General features: G+C 44.4%; 5 protein-coding genes across 5 annotated transcripts; 4 read left to right on the forward strand and 1 right to left on the reverse strand.

Annotated features, from left to right (window-relative positions):
- The first annotated feature begins 1,541 nt into the window (after positions 1 to 1,541).
- GGS22DRAFT_31781 (mannose 6-phosphate receptor domain-containing protein) lies at positions 1,542 to 3,171 on the forward strand. The gene is made up of 2 exons (XM_047966799.1): positions 1,542 to 2,821; positions 2,925 to 3,171. The coding sequence occupies exons 1-2, from the start codon at positions 1,874 to 1,876 to the stop codon at positions 3,078 to 3,080; spliced, it is 1,104 nt and encodes a 367-aa protein (XP_047817336.1). The 5' UTR covers positions 1,542 to 1,873; the 3' UTR covers positions 3,081 to 3,171.
- A 662-nt stretch (positions 3,172 to 3,833) lies between these two features.
- Positions 3,834 to 6,173, forward strand: GGS22DRAFT_167157 (glycoside hydrolase family 5 protein). Its single transcript, XM_047961954.1, has 5 exons — positions 3,834 to 4,262; positions 4,330 to 4,371; positions 4,431 to 4,533; positions 4,598 to 5,211; positions 5,270 to 6,173. The coding sequence occupies exons 1-5, from the start codon at positions 4,197 to 4,199 to the stop codon at positions 5,864 to 5,866; spliced, it is 1,422 nt and encodes a 473-aa protein (XP_047817337.1). The 5' UTR covers positions 3,834 to 4,196; the 3' UTR covers positions 5,867 to 6,173.
- A 646-nt stretch (positions 6,174 to 6,819) lies between these two features.
- GGS22DRAFT_180589 (DUF1760-domain-containing protein) lies at positions 6,820 to 8,652 on the forward strand (the record flags this gene model as incomplete). Its single annotated transcript, XM_047963785.1, has 2 exons — positions 6,820 to 7,662; positions 7,717 to 8,652. The coding sequence occupies 2 exons, from the start codon at positions 6,820 to 6,822 to the stop codon at positions 8,650 to 8,652; spliced, it is 1,779 nt and encodes a 592-aa protein (XP_047817338.1).
- A 777-nt stretch (positions 8,653 to 9,429) lies between these two features.
- GGS22DRAFT_195217 (major facilitator superfamily domain-containing protein) lies at positions 9,430 to 11,155 on the reverse strand (the record flags this gene model as incomplete). The annotated part of the gene is made up of 2 exons (XM_047965632.1): positions 9,430 to 10,998; positions 11,051 to 11,155. 2 exons carry the CDS (start codon positions 11,153 to 11,155, stop codon positions 9,430 to 9,432), a joined length of 1,674 nt encoding a protein of 557 aa, XP_047817339.1.
- Positions 11,156 to 11,605: 450 nt separating this feature from the next.
- Positions 11,606 to 12,607, forward strand: GGS22DRAFT_190166 (FAD/NAD(P)-binding domain-containing protein; the record flags this gene model as incomplete). The annotated part of the gene is made up of 2 exons (XM_047964941.1): positions 11,606 to 11,997; positions 12,055 to 12,607. 2 exons carry the CDS (start codon positions 11,606 to 11,608, stop codon positions 12,605 to 12,607), a joined length of 945 nt encoding a protein of 314 aa, XP_047817340.1.
- Between the last annotated feature and the right edge of the window lie 118 nt (positions 12,608 to 12,725).

Raw genomic sequence — 12,725 nt, forward strand, 5'->3', positions numbered from 1 at the left:
AAGCGATATAATTTCATATAACGATATAAATTATTTCCAATATCGTTATTATATTTAAACCATTTTTTAAAATTTTCTTATAATTTTAATAATTTCGATAGGAATTTTCAGTAAAAAAAGTTTAAGTAAATAAAGTATTAATTTATTAAAATATATATTATTAAACTTTATTAAATAAAAAAACCAAAATTTAATATTAACGAATATATTTTTTTTATTTCGATATTTTAATATAATAAAATAATACGTTTTATTTATTAAAATATTATTTTTTAATATTTAAATAAATTTAACGTTATTATCGTAAATTAAGCTTAAATAAAAACCCGGGTATTCGTTAATAACTTTCGAAAGTTATTTAATTAATAAGTTATTAATTAACGGGATATTAATTAATAAATTATTTCGAAATATATAAACTTTATTAATACTTTTTTCTCGTTAAATATTTTTAGTTATAATATATATTAAATTAACTAAGTTATAATAATAATATTACGTTTTAAAATAATTAAATTAAATAAAAATAAAAATTAATATTATTATTTTTACGTTTAAAAAATATATATATAATAAAATAAACGTAACTTTATAAATAAAGTTATATATAAACTACATACGTTACGTAATTTATTTATAATTAATATTTTAATAATATAATAAAAATAATAAATAATATTATATTAAATACGTTTATAATTAATAATTATAAATTTTAATATTTCGTTTTAATTATAATAACTTAAATAATAAATAAGTAAAAATGTTTTATTTCATTTTATTTATAAAATTATTATTAAGAAAAAAAAAAGTTATTAATTTCTTTATTACACGTTAAATATTCGAAATTACTCGTAACGTATTATTATTAATAAAAAAATAATATATTCGATAAAATAAAACGGGAATGGAAAATATAAAATGTTATTATTAATAATATTTAAATAATAAAAATAATTAAAAAATTATTTTATTATAAAAGTTAAAATTAAATATATTTATAACCCGTATTACTTTAAAATATAAGTTTATTAAATTTGATTAAATTATATTATAAATATAAATAAATTTATTTAAATATATATAATTTTTTAATTTATTAATAAGAAATATTTATAAATATATATGCATATAGAAATAATATACTGCTTTTATATATATAAAGTAAAATGATTTGGCGGGATGGCGGATCTTACGGTTATCGTCCAACGTATTACCTCCAAAGCTTCTGTGGAGACCTGCAATTACTTAAAATGGGACCGAGGCACCAACCCGAATACGGAGGAATAGTAAGACCGATGCCTATTCGATTGAGAGTCCAGGGGGAAGGGGGGGAATGGCCAATCAAGTTTCGTAGAATACAGCATAGCAGCTGCATAGTAGGTACAAGTACCTCCCCGAATCGCACTATCAGAAAACCAATCATCGACAATCATTGACACTAACGGCAGCTAAAACCGAAAACGTGTACTGGTACGTACCCAACTGTAGGATCTTCCATCTTCCATTTCAGGGGTCCGTTGCGACCGCCGACCGATGATGATGGGGCAGTGCACTAAGAATAACTCTGCGGTAGAACGGCAACTTGGCTTAAACATTTGAACAACTTTATGAGGCTACCAAACAAGAAACAAGAGTGAACGAATGAATAAACGTCTTCACAAATATTAAAAAGTTTTTATTTTATTTGCACTGACCGCTTCAAACCCCCGCGAGTCCATGATTGAGATCCTTTCGATATTTGCGTAGCGCAACGAGCGCATCTAAAAGAAACAAGTCCAAAGAAAAAAAGACACGGAAAAGAAGGTGTCGTCGTAATCGTACTCCATTACGATATAAAAATTCCTGACACAGCAAACCCCCCCTCACAATCATGCGCTTCTCACCCGAATCACGGCCAGCACGCTTGGCAATATGCTACCTCCTCTCTCTCTCCTCCGTTTCCCTGGCTTCCGCTGCCGACGCCGATAAGACGACCACATCCACGGCATGTACGGCATCTTCGACATCGGGCGCTTTCTTCGACCTTCGGCAGGACATAGCTCTGAAGCTAAACCCGGACGGATCGAAACCAGCGCACAGCAACGGAGCTCCGATAGTAGACTACAAGGCCAAGGGGTATGACTACGGGGCTAACTTCACACTGAACATCTGCGCGGCCGTAGTCGAGCCCGTCGACGGCGTCATCGGCGTCGACTCCGGCAAATGGCAGAACGTCAGCGCCTACTATACTTCTAAGGGCGACGTGTACAGTCTAGGTTCGCAGTCCAGCACGCTGGTCTCGCGCGGCAAGGAGCTCGTGCTGCAATATACCGGGGGCTCGCCCTGCGGCAAGAACAAGAAGAGGGAGGAACAGCAACAACGAAGACGGCCGGGGGCAAAGAGGAGCTCGGTCCATGGGGGCGCTGCGTACAGAGACCCGGACTACGAACGCGAGGCTGATGCGCCGTCGGCTACGGGCACTGGGTCCGCGAAGACCGCGAAAGAAACCGATGAGCCGAAGAGGAGGAAGTCCGCTACTATATTCTTCAGCTGCGATCGAGACCCCGGTGCGAGCACGGCTCAGGTCTCGTTCATCGCGACGGATCCGGAGGAGTGCTCGTATGTCTTCAAGGTTAAGTCGCAGAATGCCTGCGCGGGCGTCGAGCCGCATAAGCCGGGGAGCGTGGGGCCCGGCTCGGTGTTCTTTATAATCTTCGCCATCGCCGTCTTGGTGTATCTGCTCGGTGGTATATTCTACCAGCGGACAGTGGCGAATGCTCGAGGTTGGAAACAGTTGCCGAACTACTCGCTCTGGGCTAGCGTGTGGAGTCACATATGTGTAAGTTTTACTTCCTTTGCTACGGGCTCTCGTGTGGGCAGTGTTCAGCACAGATACTATGCGATATGTATATTACGAAACTGAGGCTAACTACCAACTGCAGGACTTCTTCGTCATCGTCACTTCCTCTTGTGCTCGGTTCCTCCCAAACAGGAGAGGGTATCATTATGTCTCAGGCTCACCGTCCGGAAGGGGGAGAAGTAGCCGCGAAGACGAGAATAGGCTGATTGATCAGTACGATGAGGAGTGGGAAGACTGATTTTTCCTCATCTACTTAAATTCATTACAAGCTTCTGTTTTGTTGTGTTACATTTTCTCGCGTGTTGTTATCAAATTAGAATTTTCAGCACGCTCGTAGCAGTCGGTCTACACATTGTTAGAACTAGACACTCAGATATCGATCAAACTCAAACGCTGCGCACATTTCTACATGTATCAGAATGTTGGCCGGCGTTTTTGTGTTCGTCAATGGGTTCGGAGCGGAGCATGGGAAAACGACGGAGAACACGGGACTTCGAACTATGGGCTGCTTTTGCTGGGTACATGTACTATTTGGGGTTCTGAGGCTTGATGCAGTAGGGCGGCGTAAATGTATATCTTGGGAAGCTGGGAAATTTTTAGCATGTTTCAGGGTCTTAAAAACTTGTCCTCTTCAACCTTTGGCGAACTCGTAAACTTGCTGTGTTGTATTACACACCTAGGTACATACGGCACGTATTATTGCGTATGTAAAGGGTAACCTGCGATGAGTAAGTAGGTATCTTAAGAAGAATACGGAAATGTCTTGCTTTACAGCTCAATTTTCTTTATTGATTATTCCAGCATTACAATATTGACATTGCATTATTTACCAAGCCTCTAGATTTACAATTCGGGTAGCGAGTGTTCTTATTGATTATGGTGGCGTAAGCCCGATGCGGCCATGGTGAGGTTCATGTGGTAGGATTTCGATATATCTAACCCGTTCGGTCAGGTTGGCAAAGTTGGTCTGGTCTATTTCTTGTCAATACGAGACGTTGTGTGTTTGAACCTCCTTAGAATCCTACCAACGCGAGGATGGCAGCCAGAGTGGGCTGCGGTGGGCTCATTCTAGGCCCATCGGATTAGGCGAGATGGTTTGTTTTAGCCCTTTTTATTTCTCTCTTAAATGCCCGATGCGAGTGAGATCGAATATCCTTCATGGATGTTGATGGATCGTCATCTGCATCTGCTGCTGCTTGGTTGAGCCTCACATTCAGCTCTTTTTATTTTTATCCTTCTCTTTTTTCTTACCGTACAATTACATTCTTTTGGTGGCAGGGCCTTCATTCGTTCTTATTTCATTATTTGCCTTCTTACTTTCTTTTTATTCCATTCGTAGGCACTTGTGTTAAATATGTACTTTAAGACATTCTTTCTATTGGCTACAGCTCGTGTTGTTCTTGCAAAGGTTCAGTTTCTTGTATGTCCAAACTTACCTCCTATAACTTGTGGTAAGCACATACAATATACTAACACAATCTCTTAAGGGAGTTGCTATAGCCGGAGGTGATTTTGGATGCCAAATCGATGTAAGGACTATTAGGATAGTAGGGAATTGAGGTTTAGGGTTAACTGACTATGATTGAAGGGTTCATGTCCACTAAAATCTACACAACTTCCGAACAACAACGATGGAGTTGCACAAATGCAACACTTCGTCAAAGACGATGGCATCAACATATTGAGACTACGTACGCTCCCTATCTCAAATACAATCATCGTCATCCCCCGGAGTAACTAACAAGGCCCGCTTAGCAATATCATGGCAATTCCTCGTCAACGATAAACTAGGAGGCAACCTCGACAGCACCAACTTAGCCAAATACGACCAATTGGTACAATCCTGTCTCGCCACCGGAGCACACTGCATGATAGACATCCATAACTTCGCACGCTGGAATGGGGGCATCATCGGACAGGGGGGGCCAACAGACGATCAATTCACGAGCCTGTGGTCGCAGCTCGCCAAGAAGTACGCCGGCAACCAGAACGTCGTCTTCGAGCTGATGAATGAGCCGCACGATCTTGACATCGGAGCTTGGGTGAACACATGCCAGAAGGCAGTCACTGCCATTAGACAGGCGGGCGCGACGTCCCAGATGATCTTGCTACCGGGCACGAATTTCGATTCTGCGGCGACAATAACCACGACCGGAGGTGCCTCACAACTTTTGGGAATTAAGAATCCGGATGGAACGACGGATAACTTGATCTTGGATATTCATAAGTACCTCGATATCGATAATTCGGGGACGCATTCCCTATGCACGACGGATAATACCGATGCATTTGCGTCCGTCGCGCAGTTCTTGAGGACGAATGGGCGGAAGGGGTTTGTTAGCGAGACCGGGGCGTCGAAGGATGCTTCTGTAAGTTTCTTTTGCTGTTATATCTCCTCCGATGATGTCTAACACAACCTCAATGTAGTGCTTGACTGCATTCTGCGCCCAGAACACCCTCATCAACCAAAATTCGGATGTCTTCATAGGCTTGGTTGGCTGGGCCGCCGGTAGTTTCGATACCTCGTACCTCCTAAGCCTAACACCCTCGAAGCAAAATGGAGGCCTAGTCGACAACCAGCAAATGAAACAATGTCTTCTCGGAACATGGGTTGCTTCCAATTCCAACACCACAGAGCCAAGGGCTCCAGAACCATCATCATCGCTTCCTCCGGTTATCATTTCCACCGCCACCTTAACGAGCGCCCCACTTACAGCATCTACACCCGCATCCACATCTGTAACTAAAGCCGGCAAGTCGAGTGAGCCGGTTATTACGGTCGAAATCAACTCTGCCACAAGCGTACTCCGGACAGAGTCGGTACCCTCTAGTGTGACAACCCTGATAATCGCCAATGGATCCCCAAGCGACGAGTCCTATAGCCTTGCCTGGGCGACATCGACCACCTCACAAACCCCGACACAGACTCGTGCGGTGGTTAGTGCGACAGCAACAGGCAGTGCTTCTTCAATGAAAGTCTTGACCTTCATCTGGAGCTGCATGATGCTACCATTTCTTATATAAATAGGAAAGGTAGTGTCTCATCCTTACGGCAATTTCGCCGATATACGAGTTTATACGGAGGAATGATCCACGTTTTGTTTTACTCTTTTTGTCCGGAACGGTTCTTTGTGAATGATAAGCTCTATGGGACAGAATGTTTACCTAAAAATAAAAATTACGGCTGGGGATTGGCTATCGGTCTATCGTAGGATATTCGGATTGGGTGATTGGACGACCGGATATTGTTTTATATGCCTAAGTTATGTAGATATTGTACGAGCGTGTATATACCTCGTGATACCCATAGAATCTTGGGTTTATCTTTGAGCGTTGAAAATGCTTTTTGGTGACAGGTGACAGGCGACTCCAAACTTAGACCGAGATAAATAACTGGAGCTCAGCCCATTCTCACGCCTTACAAGTCGACAACAAATCGACAAGACCATCGTATTGCTTGCTCACCGACTATGTCGTGACAATGAGAGGCAGATGTGGATATTGGGAGAAGAAGGGAAGATACGATAAAGGGAGTGAACGTTCAAATAGCAACGTCGATCTTTGAAGTTGACAGCTCCTATCTCGCACTGTATGGACAAGCTAAAAGGGCGGGTATTACCCCAACCTTGTCCACTAATAATAGTTGACAGGTTCGTAAAGCATCAGGATTTGTGGGTCTGCATACACTGTATCCCGTATCTGTTTGCACTGCGGGTGTCCCCTCACCCACGTCATTGCACTAGGGTTGCCAATGGCCCGCGGTACTGCAGTGCTGCGATTCCAGGCGCGTTCCTTCCAACGTTCATACTAGTTCAGGCGATCAAACTCAAACCGTCAGCCTCATTCTACAGCTCTGCCTTACTCTTACCTTCTATTCCTATCATCTTAAATTTTAGATTCTAGTCTAATCATAATCAATGCCTTTACTTGATCAACCACAATCTGATCTTCATACACAGTCAATCAATGAGCCGAACATGCCCGAGTTATCGGAATCAATCAAGGCTATTCAAGAAGGCGCCAAGGAAGACCGCTTCACCTATCTCACCATCCTCCAATACCATGTCACCTCCCCAGAAATACTACCCACATTAAACGATGTCCTTCAAGATGCAGAGCTCACTCAAGAGATTGGCTGGGATCTCGTGCAAATGCTCCTGAACATCAAAGGTTCGGAAACATGTCTCGAGACTGTGGCCCGCTTAGGAAACCCCCGCGAAGTTGTCATCAAGGTTATGGAAGCTTTGGAGGGGCTCACTGTCGCATGGCATGACGAGGTGGTTGTCGATATTGAAGAGCCTGGAGTCCACCCCGACTCGAAAATACCAGAGAAATTCATTACTCTGCTTGGCATGCTAGCCATTCTTCATCAACGTATCAAAACAAAGTACCCTTCAAGATTTCTAGGACCGTCGCTAGTGAAGGTGTTTGAGGCCTATCAGCCCACGCCTGAGATGACTGCATCCGTTATTAACCTGGTCTACTCACTCTCCGGCCGGAAGAGGCCACCTCTCCCTTCTCGAAAATCAAGCATCAATGTTCTTAATCCTGACCATGACGGGGATTTGTCTAGGAATGCACCTGACCCGGAGGCAGAGCAGGAAGATCCTAAAGAAGAAGCCATGCAACAGAAGTTATTGCAGGCTTTCGTCACATGTATCCTACAACGATACGTGAACGCGCATGACATGTTATGGTCGCCGCGGTTGTTAGAAGTCTACAACCCGAAGAAGAATGTGCCAGGTAAGAAGACGATAGTCGAAGCATTCAGGGAAAATGAAGAGCTCCAGAAACGGGATGCTGTAGTTGGACAACTAGTCGTGAGTTTCTGATTCACTCTGAGCTAAATATCTCACGGATATTAACAATATTAGGCCTTACTTCGTGACCTCGGTCTAAACAAGTGCCAAGCATCATTTGTGAAAGGAATATCTGAAGGGCCAGTACATATTGACCCTCTGGCAGCCTTCAACGACTTTTCTAGTGTTGATGACATCCACTTATCACCAGGTGGGGCAGTGTGCCTCATTGCTTACTGGATCTTCTCCAAAGACGTTTTCGGTTCAGATAGTCCACGACCTGATATGCACATCTTCCCGGACCACGCCGCGATACTTGCGCGATTCATTGGACAAGAAATGCAAACAGAAATCCATTCGAGTCCCGGAATAGCTGATGCGCTACTAGCCATTGGTCTAGGGCTGGATAATCGAAATTTAATAAAAGCAGGTGAAGAGACAAATTTGATGGCATACCACCACAACCTCACACTCATCTCCGTATTCCACCCCGATGTCCAAGTTAGGAATGCCGCTACTTCCTTCGCTGGCTCAATCCTCCACTCCGAGCCAGACGACCATAACCGCCTAGAAATCCTCGAAGACCTACTTGAAAATTGCATGTTCGCCGCCCTCAAAGCCTGCTGCATCACGTGGCTAAAAGAAGAGCTCATCGCCGCCAAAACGAGAAACCTGACCAACCAGTTCTCGTCCCCGGACGTCATCGAGAGACTTCAATACTCCTTGTTCCCCGACATGCTCTCGCTCAACGAATCAAGCACGGAGGCTTTGGTAGAATTCTGGGCGCTGAATCACCTCTTCATCCTGCAGGCCACCAACCTCGCGTACTTTCTCTTCACGGGCTACAAGGACCTTGTACCTACTGGCATGGGCGCAGCTGTGGGCCAACGCTTTGTCGAGCCTCTGATAGCGATGGCGGAGAAGCTGTTGAAGACAGAGGGCGCGGGTGGCGAGGATACGATGCAGCTGAGTATATTGGTGGATCGGCTGCGTAGTTTAGGGCTGCAATAGGGGGTTGATGCCGAGAGCGTTAGGAATGGGCAGAGGCTTGTTGATAGTTTGACGTTTCAAGGGTTGGGTGCGAGGAGCGTGTGTGAAGGTATGATCTGATAACGGAGGTAGACGTTCCAATTGAATTGACTTATGAAGGTCTTCCATTTTGAGCTATTGCGTATGTCGCAGTACGTTTTGAGTTGGTTCTACTGTTATGACAAATGTGATCAAAGAAGCTTTGGATGAATCTAGTGTTCAATGAGCGTCCGTTGATTAGGAGGTTGCTGTATCCACTAGGTACCTGTTAAAGAGAGCGATAGCTGTAACATCCGCTATCCAGCCACCAAACCAGTGATTGAATACAGCCCGTGTCGGGTATGAATGTCTGCCCAGGTGATCTATCGTCTAAATATTCTCATCGCCTAAACCCACTAATCTCGTTAAAATTACAGCGCGCTTCACCCTAAGTCCCTTAAAGCATCTTCAATGAAATTTTCTTATCGGGACTATGTGCAGCACGAAACCACCCTAAGTCACAACCTATCAACACTCAATATTGAATAAAAAATAATTAAATGGACGGGAGAAAGTGTATAAACGTAGTATGGCACGAATCTCGATTTAGAAAAAGATTTAGCTGGCAGATGGTAGAGTTACAATCATCAAGAGCCCCGCAAATATACCCCTTTTCTGCCAAATAAACTTTTATTAGGTACATAGTAGAGAGAATCAAAACAAGAATCGGTATTAAGTATGTAATATAGGTATCAAAACCCCTTTTCAATCGCCAAGCCTCTACTTGGCCCCCTCTAACGTTTCTTTATCAGACGGCGGTATTTGTACATGGTCGCCGTCGTCCCTTGCCACTGAGATGCCCTGCTCTCCGGACGGCCGGTTCGCCGAGTCGTCTGTCGTCTGGTCATTTGTTTTCTTCATCGAATGCCACCTGATTCCCATGGCTCCGAAAACCGATACGCAGCTTAAAGCCAATGATATATAAAGAGTCAGAATAAGACACTTGCTATACACTGCTATAGCCTTTTGTCGGTCCTCGGGCGCCAGAGTGGACCCAAAGTTCTCAGCCCCTGAATCCAGAAGTGATTGGATATCTACATCGGGGAGAACTGGTTTGAGACGTGAACGTAGTTCCCCTTGGAGTATGCTTTGACCTACAGCGACAAATATGGATGCGCTGAGGTTCTGCATTAAGGTGATGAAGGTTACGCCAACCGGTACGTCGGACGGTGGAAGCAAGGTCTGAACAACGTAACTGGGTTGCCCGAAACCAAAACCGACACCAAATCCATATAATAATTGGTAACCGATAATCTTGGATATGGAGGAGTCCATGTTAATTGTGGTGATCAAGGCAGCTCCTGCGATCGAGAGAATGGTACCAATGATCAACCCGGGATTATAATATCCAATTGCGCTGGTGACACCTCCCGCGATGATGGAAGCAACAACATAGCCTCCGATCAAGGGCGTAAGAAGTGTCCCCGACGAGAAAGCTGAAGATCCGCGCACCGCCTGGAACCAAACCGGAAGGTATAGAATCGCCACATAAACGCCGCCGGTGATACACATAGCATAGCTTGCAGCCAGCCAGATATCACGATTCCTCAATACGCTCACCGGAATGGTACGCGACTTTCCCGTTATCGATGTTGCCTGTGAGACGAGAAACAAAATCAAAAGAACTCCGAAAACGACGAATAGAACAATGACGCGTGAACTATTCCATGGGTACGTCGATCCTCCCCATTGCAAGGCCATCAATAGACATATTAAAGATCCAACCATACATACTGTGCCGGGGATATCAAGTTGTTTAAATTTGTCGACTAGACCGATAGCTTGAATGTCCGATTGTTTTGGTGTATGAACAAGGACTGCGCATAGAATGATCGTGACAGCGCCTAGGGGCAGGTTGATACCGAAGCACCATCTCCAAGTCGTTCGATCGGTTAGGGCACCGCCTAGAAAAGGGCCAATTATAGCCGCGAGACCAAAGGCGCCTGACATGACTCCCAAGTACGCGGCACGCCGCGATAGAGGAATCAACATCGTGGTAATCAGTATCCCACCAGAGAAGACGCCGGCGGCCCCGAGGCCAGCGATTGCTCTGCCGATAATTAGAGCCACTGAGTTAGGAGCGGTGGTACAAATCAGTGATCCAACCTCAAAGAGCGCAATTGCGGTCAGGTACACAAGTTTGATAGAGAAGAGACTGTAAAGCTTGCCGTAGAATAGCTGGAAGCTACTCAGAGTAAGTAGATAGGCATTCGACCACCATGCTATATCATCCAAGGCATTGAACTCATTGCTAATAATTGGTGTAGCTGTAGCGAGTATTGTTTGATCCTGTAATTATTGTCAGAATGGTTAGATACCAAGATATCGATGGTATTCATACCATCCCAGTAAGAAATACAGCTAGGCATAGCCCAAGCATTACCAATGATAGCTCTATACTATTTAGCTGGCCTGTGGCGCCGCCGTTGACCCAAGGCTGGGCCATTTGATCTAGTTATCGTAGACAAAGACCGTATAATAGAGTCTGGGTGTTCAAGGTATCATCTCTTGATATTCTCGATCCACGGATGGAATCCTGGAGGGGTTCGCCTAGTTAAGTGTAATCGGGTGGTCGGACATACCATATCGCCATTATAATTAGATGAGATGAGATGTTAGAAGGATAACTGTAAGGAAAATGAAATCACAGAAAAAACTAGCTTGTTAGAAATGACGAGGTAAGATCATTTCCTTTAACAGTTACGCTCTAGCAGAGTTTGAAGTAAGGGACAAAGAAAACGTCGGGGATAGGACTAACTCGATATTGTCTGATGCTTCGGCTCCGTCAGTCTCGGAATTTTTATTAATAGGTACCTACCAACAGAACATCTATCTTAAATCTACACTATAATCACTCTGTTTAAGACTCACTCGGTTTCTATATCTAACCTTCATCATGGATTTCATCGACGTTGCAATTATTGGAGGAGGACCCGCTGGTCTGACTGCTGCCGCTACACTGGCGCGACAACTACACACAGCTGTGGTATTTGACTCAAAGAGCTATCGAAATGCCAAAGCGACGAAGATGCACATGGTCCCAACATGGGAGAACAAGAATCCCGCCGACTTTCGCAGTGCGGCCAGACGAGATATCGAGACCAACTACTCCACCATCCAGTTTGCCGATATCCCCGTAACCAAGGTGGAGAAGAAGAACGATGCTCATTTTCAGGTCTGGGATGGTAACAACAAGGAATGGAATTTCAGAAAAGTGCTACTTGCGGTGGGCTCGTCTGATACCTATCCGGATATCGAGGGCTATGAGCAACTGTGGACCAAGAAAATGTGAGACCTTCGTCGATCGAATATGGGCCACCTATATCGCTGATGCTAAACCACCAGATTCCACTGCTTATTTTGTCATGGATATGAAGACCGAGGATCCCCGTCGTCGGGAGTTCTTGCTGTCTCCCCTATCTTGATTCCTGGCCTCGCTATTCATATGGCGGAGAATGCGGCCCAACTCAGTGACAGCGTCACAATCTACACTCACGGAAACGATGACTTAACCACCCAGCTTCTTTCAATCACCGATTCCAAGTTCAAAGTCGAGTCCCGCCAAATCAAACATCTCTTGGAGAATACTGAAGCGGATTCGGTGACAGTAGAGTTCGAAGATGGATCTAACAAGGTGGAGAAATTCCTGGTTCACAGTCCCTTAACAAGCGTTCAAGGTCCATTCGTTGGCCAGCTTGGGATTGCTCTTACGCCTATGGGTGATATCCAGGCAGACGCACCAGCCTATCAGACTAGTGTTAGGGGGGTCTTTGCTGCTGGTGACTGCATCACACCCTATAAGGTGACTCCGGGTGCGATTTCGAGCGGGTGTAATGCAGCTGTAGCTGCCAGCACTCAGTTACAAGCTGAGAAGCACGGTCTGCCAGCTATGTTTTAGAATTCAGGTGGGAAAGAATGGCTGTTCGCTATACTTTTGGCGTCGCTCTCGTTTATCACTCCAATCTGTTCTGTCCATGTACGACATGGGATGTAAAATCTCTACCTGAAGAACGTGT

Source organism: Annulohypoxylon maeteangense, assembly GCF_022496945.1.
Source record: "Annulohypoxylon maeteangense strain CBS 123835 unplaced genomic scaffold GGS22scaffold_12, whole genome shotgun sequence".
In the NCBI taxonomy this organism is placed as follows: Eukaryota; Fungi; Ascomycota; class Sordariomycetes; order Xylariales; family Hypoxylaceae; genus Annulohypoxylon; species Annulohypoxylon maeteangense.

Bases quoted from the DNA above. Each gene is read 5' to 3' on its own strand.
- GGS22DRAFT_31781 (XM_047966799.1), top strand. From the start codon at position 1,874: ATGCGCTTCTCACCCGAATCACGGCCAGCACGCTTGGCAATATGCTAC. The intron at 2,822-2,924 runs GTAAGTTTTACT...TACCAACTGCAG, and splicing joins GCGTGTGGAGTCACATATGT to GACTTCTTCGTCATCGTCAC.
- GGS22DRAFT_167157 (XM_047961954.1), top strand. From the start codon at position 4,197: ATGTACTTTAAGACATTCTTTCTATTGGCTACAGCTCGTGTTGTTCTT. The intron at 4,263-4,329 runs GTATGTCCAAAC...CAATCTCTTAAG, and splicing joins TTGCAAAGGTTCAGTTTCTT to GGAGTTGCTATAGCCGGAGG. The intron at 5,212-5,269 runs GTAAGTTTCTTT...ACCTCAATGTAG, and splicing joins GGGCGTCGAAGGATGCTTCT to TGCTTGACTGCATTCTGCGC.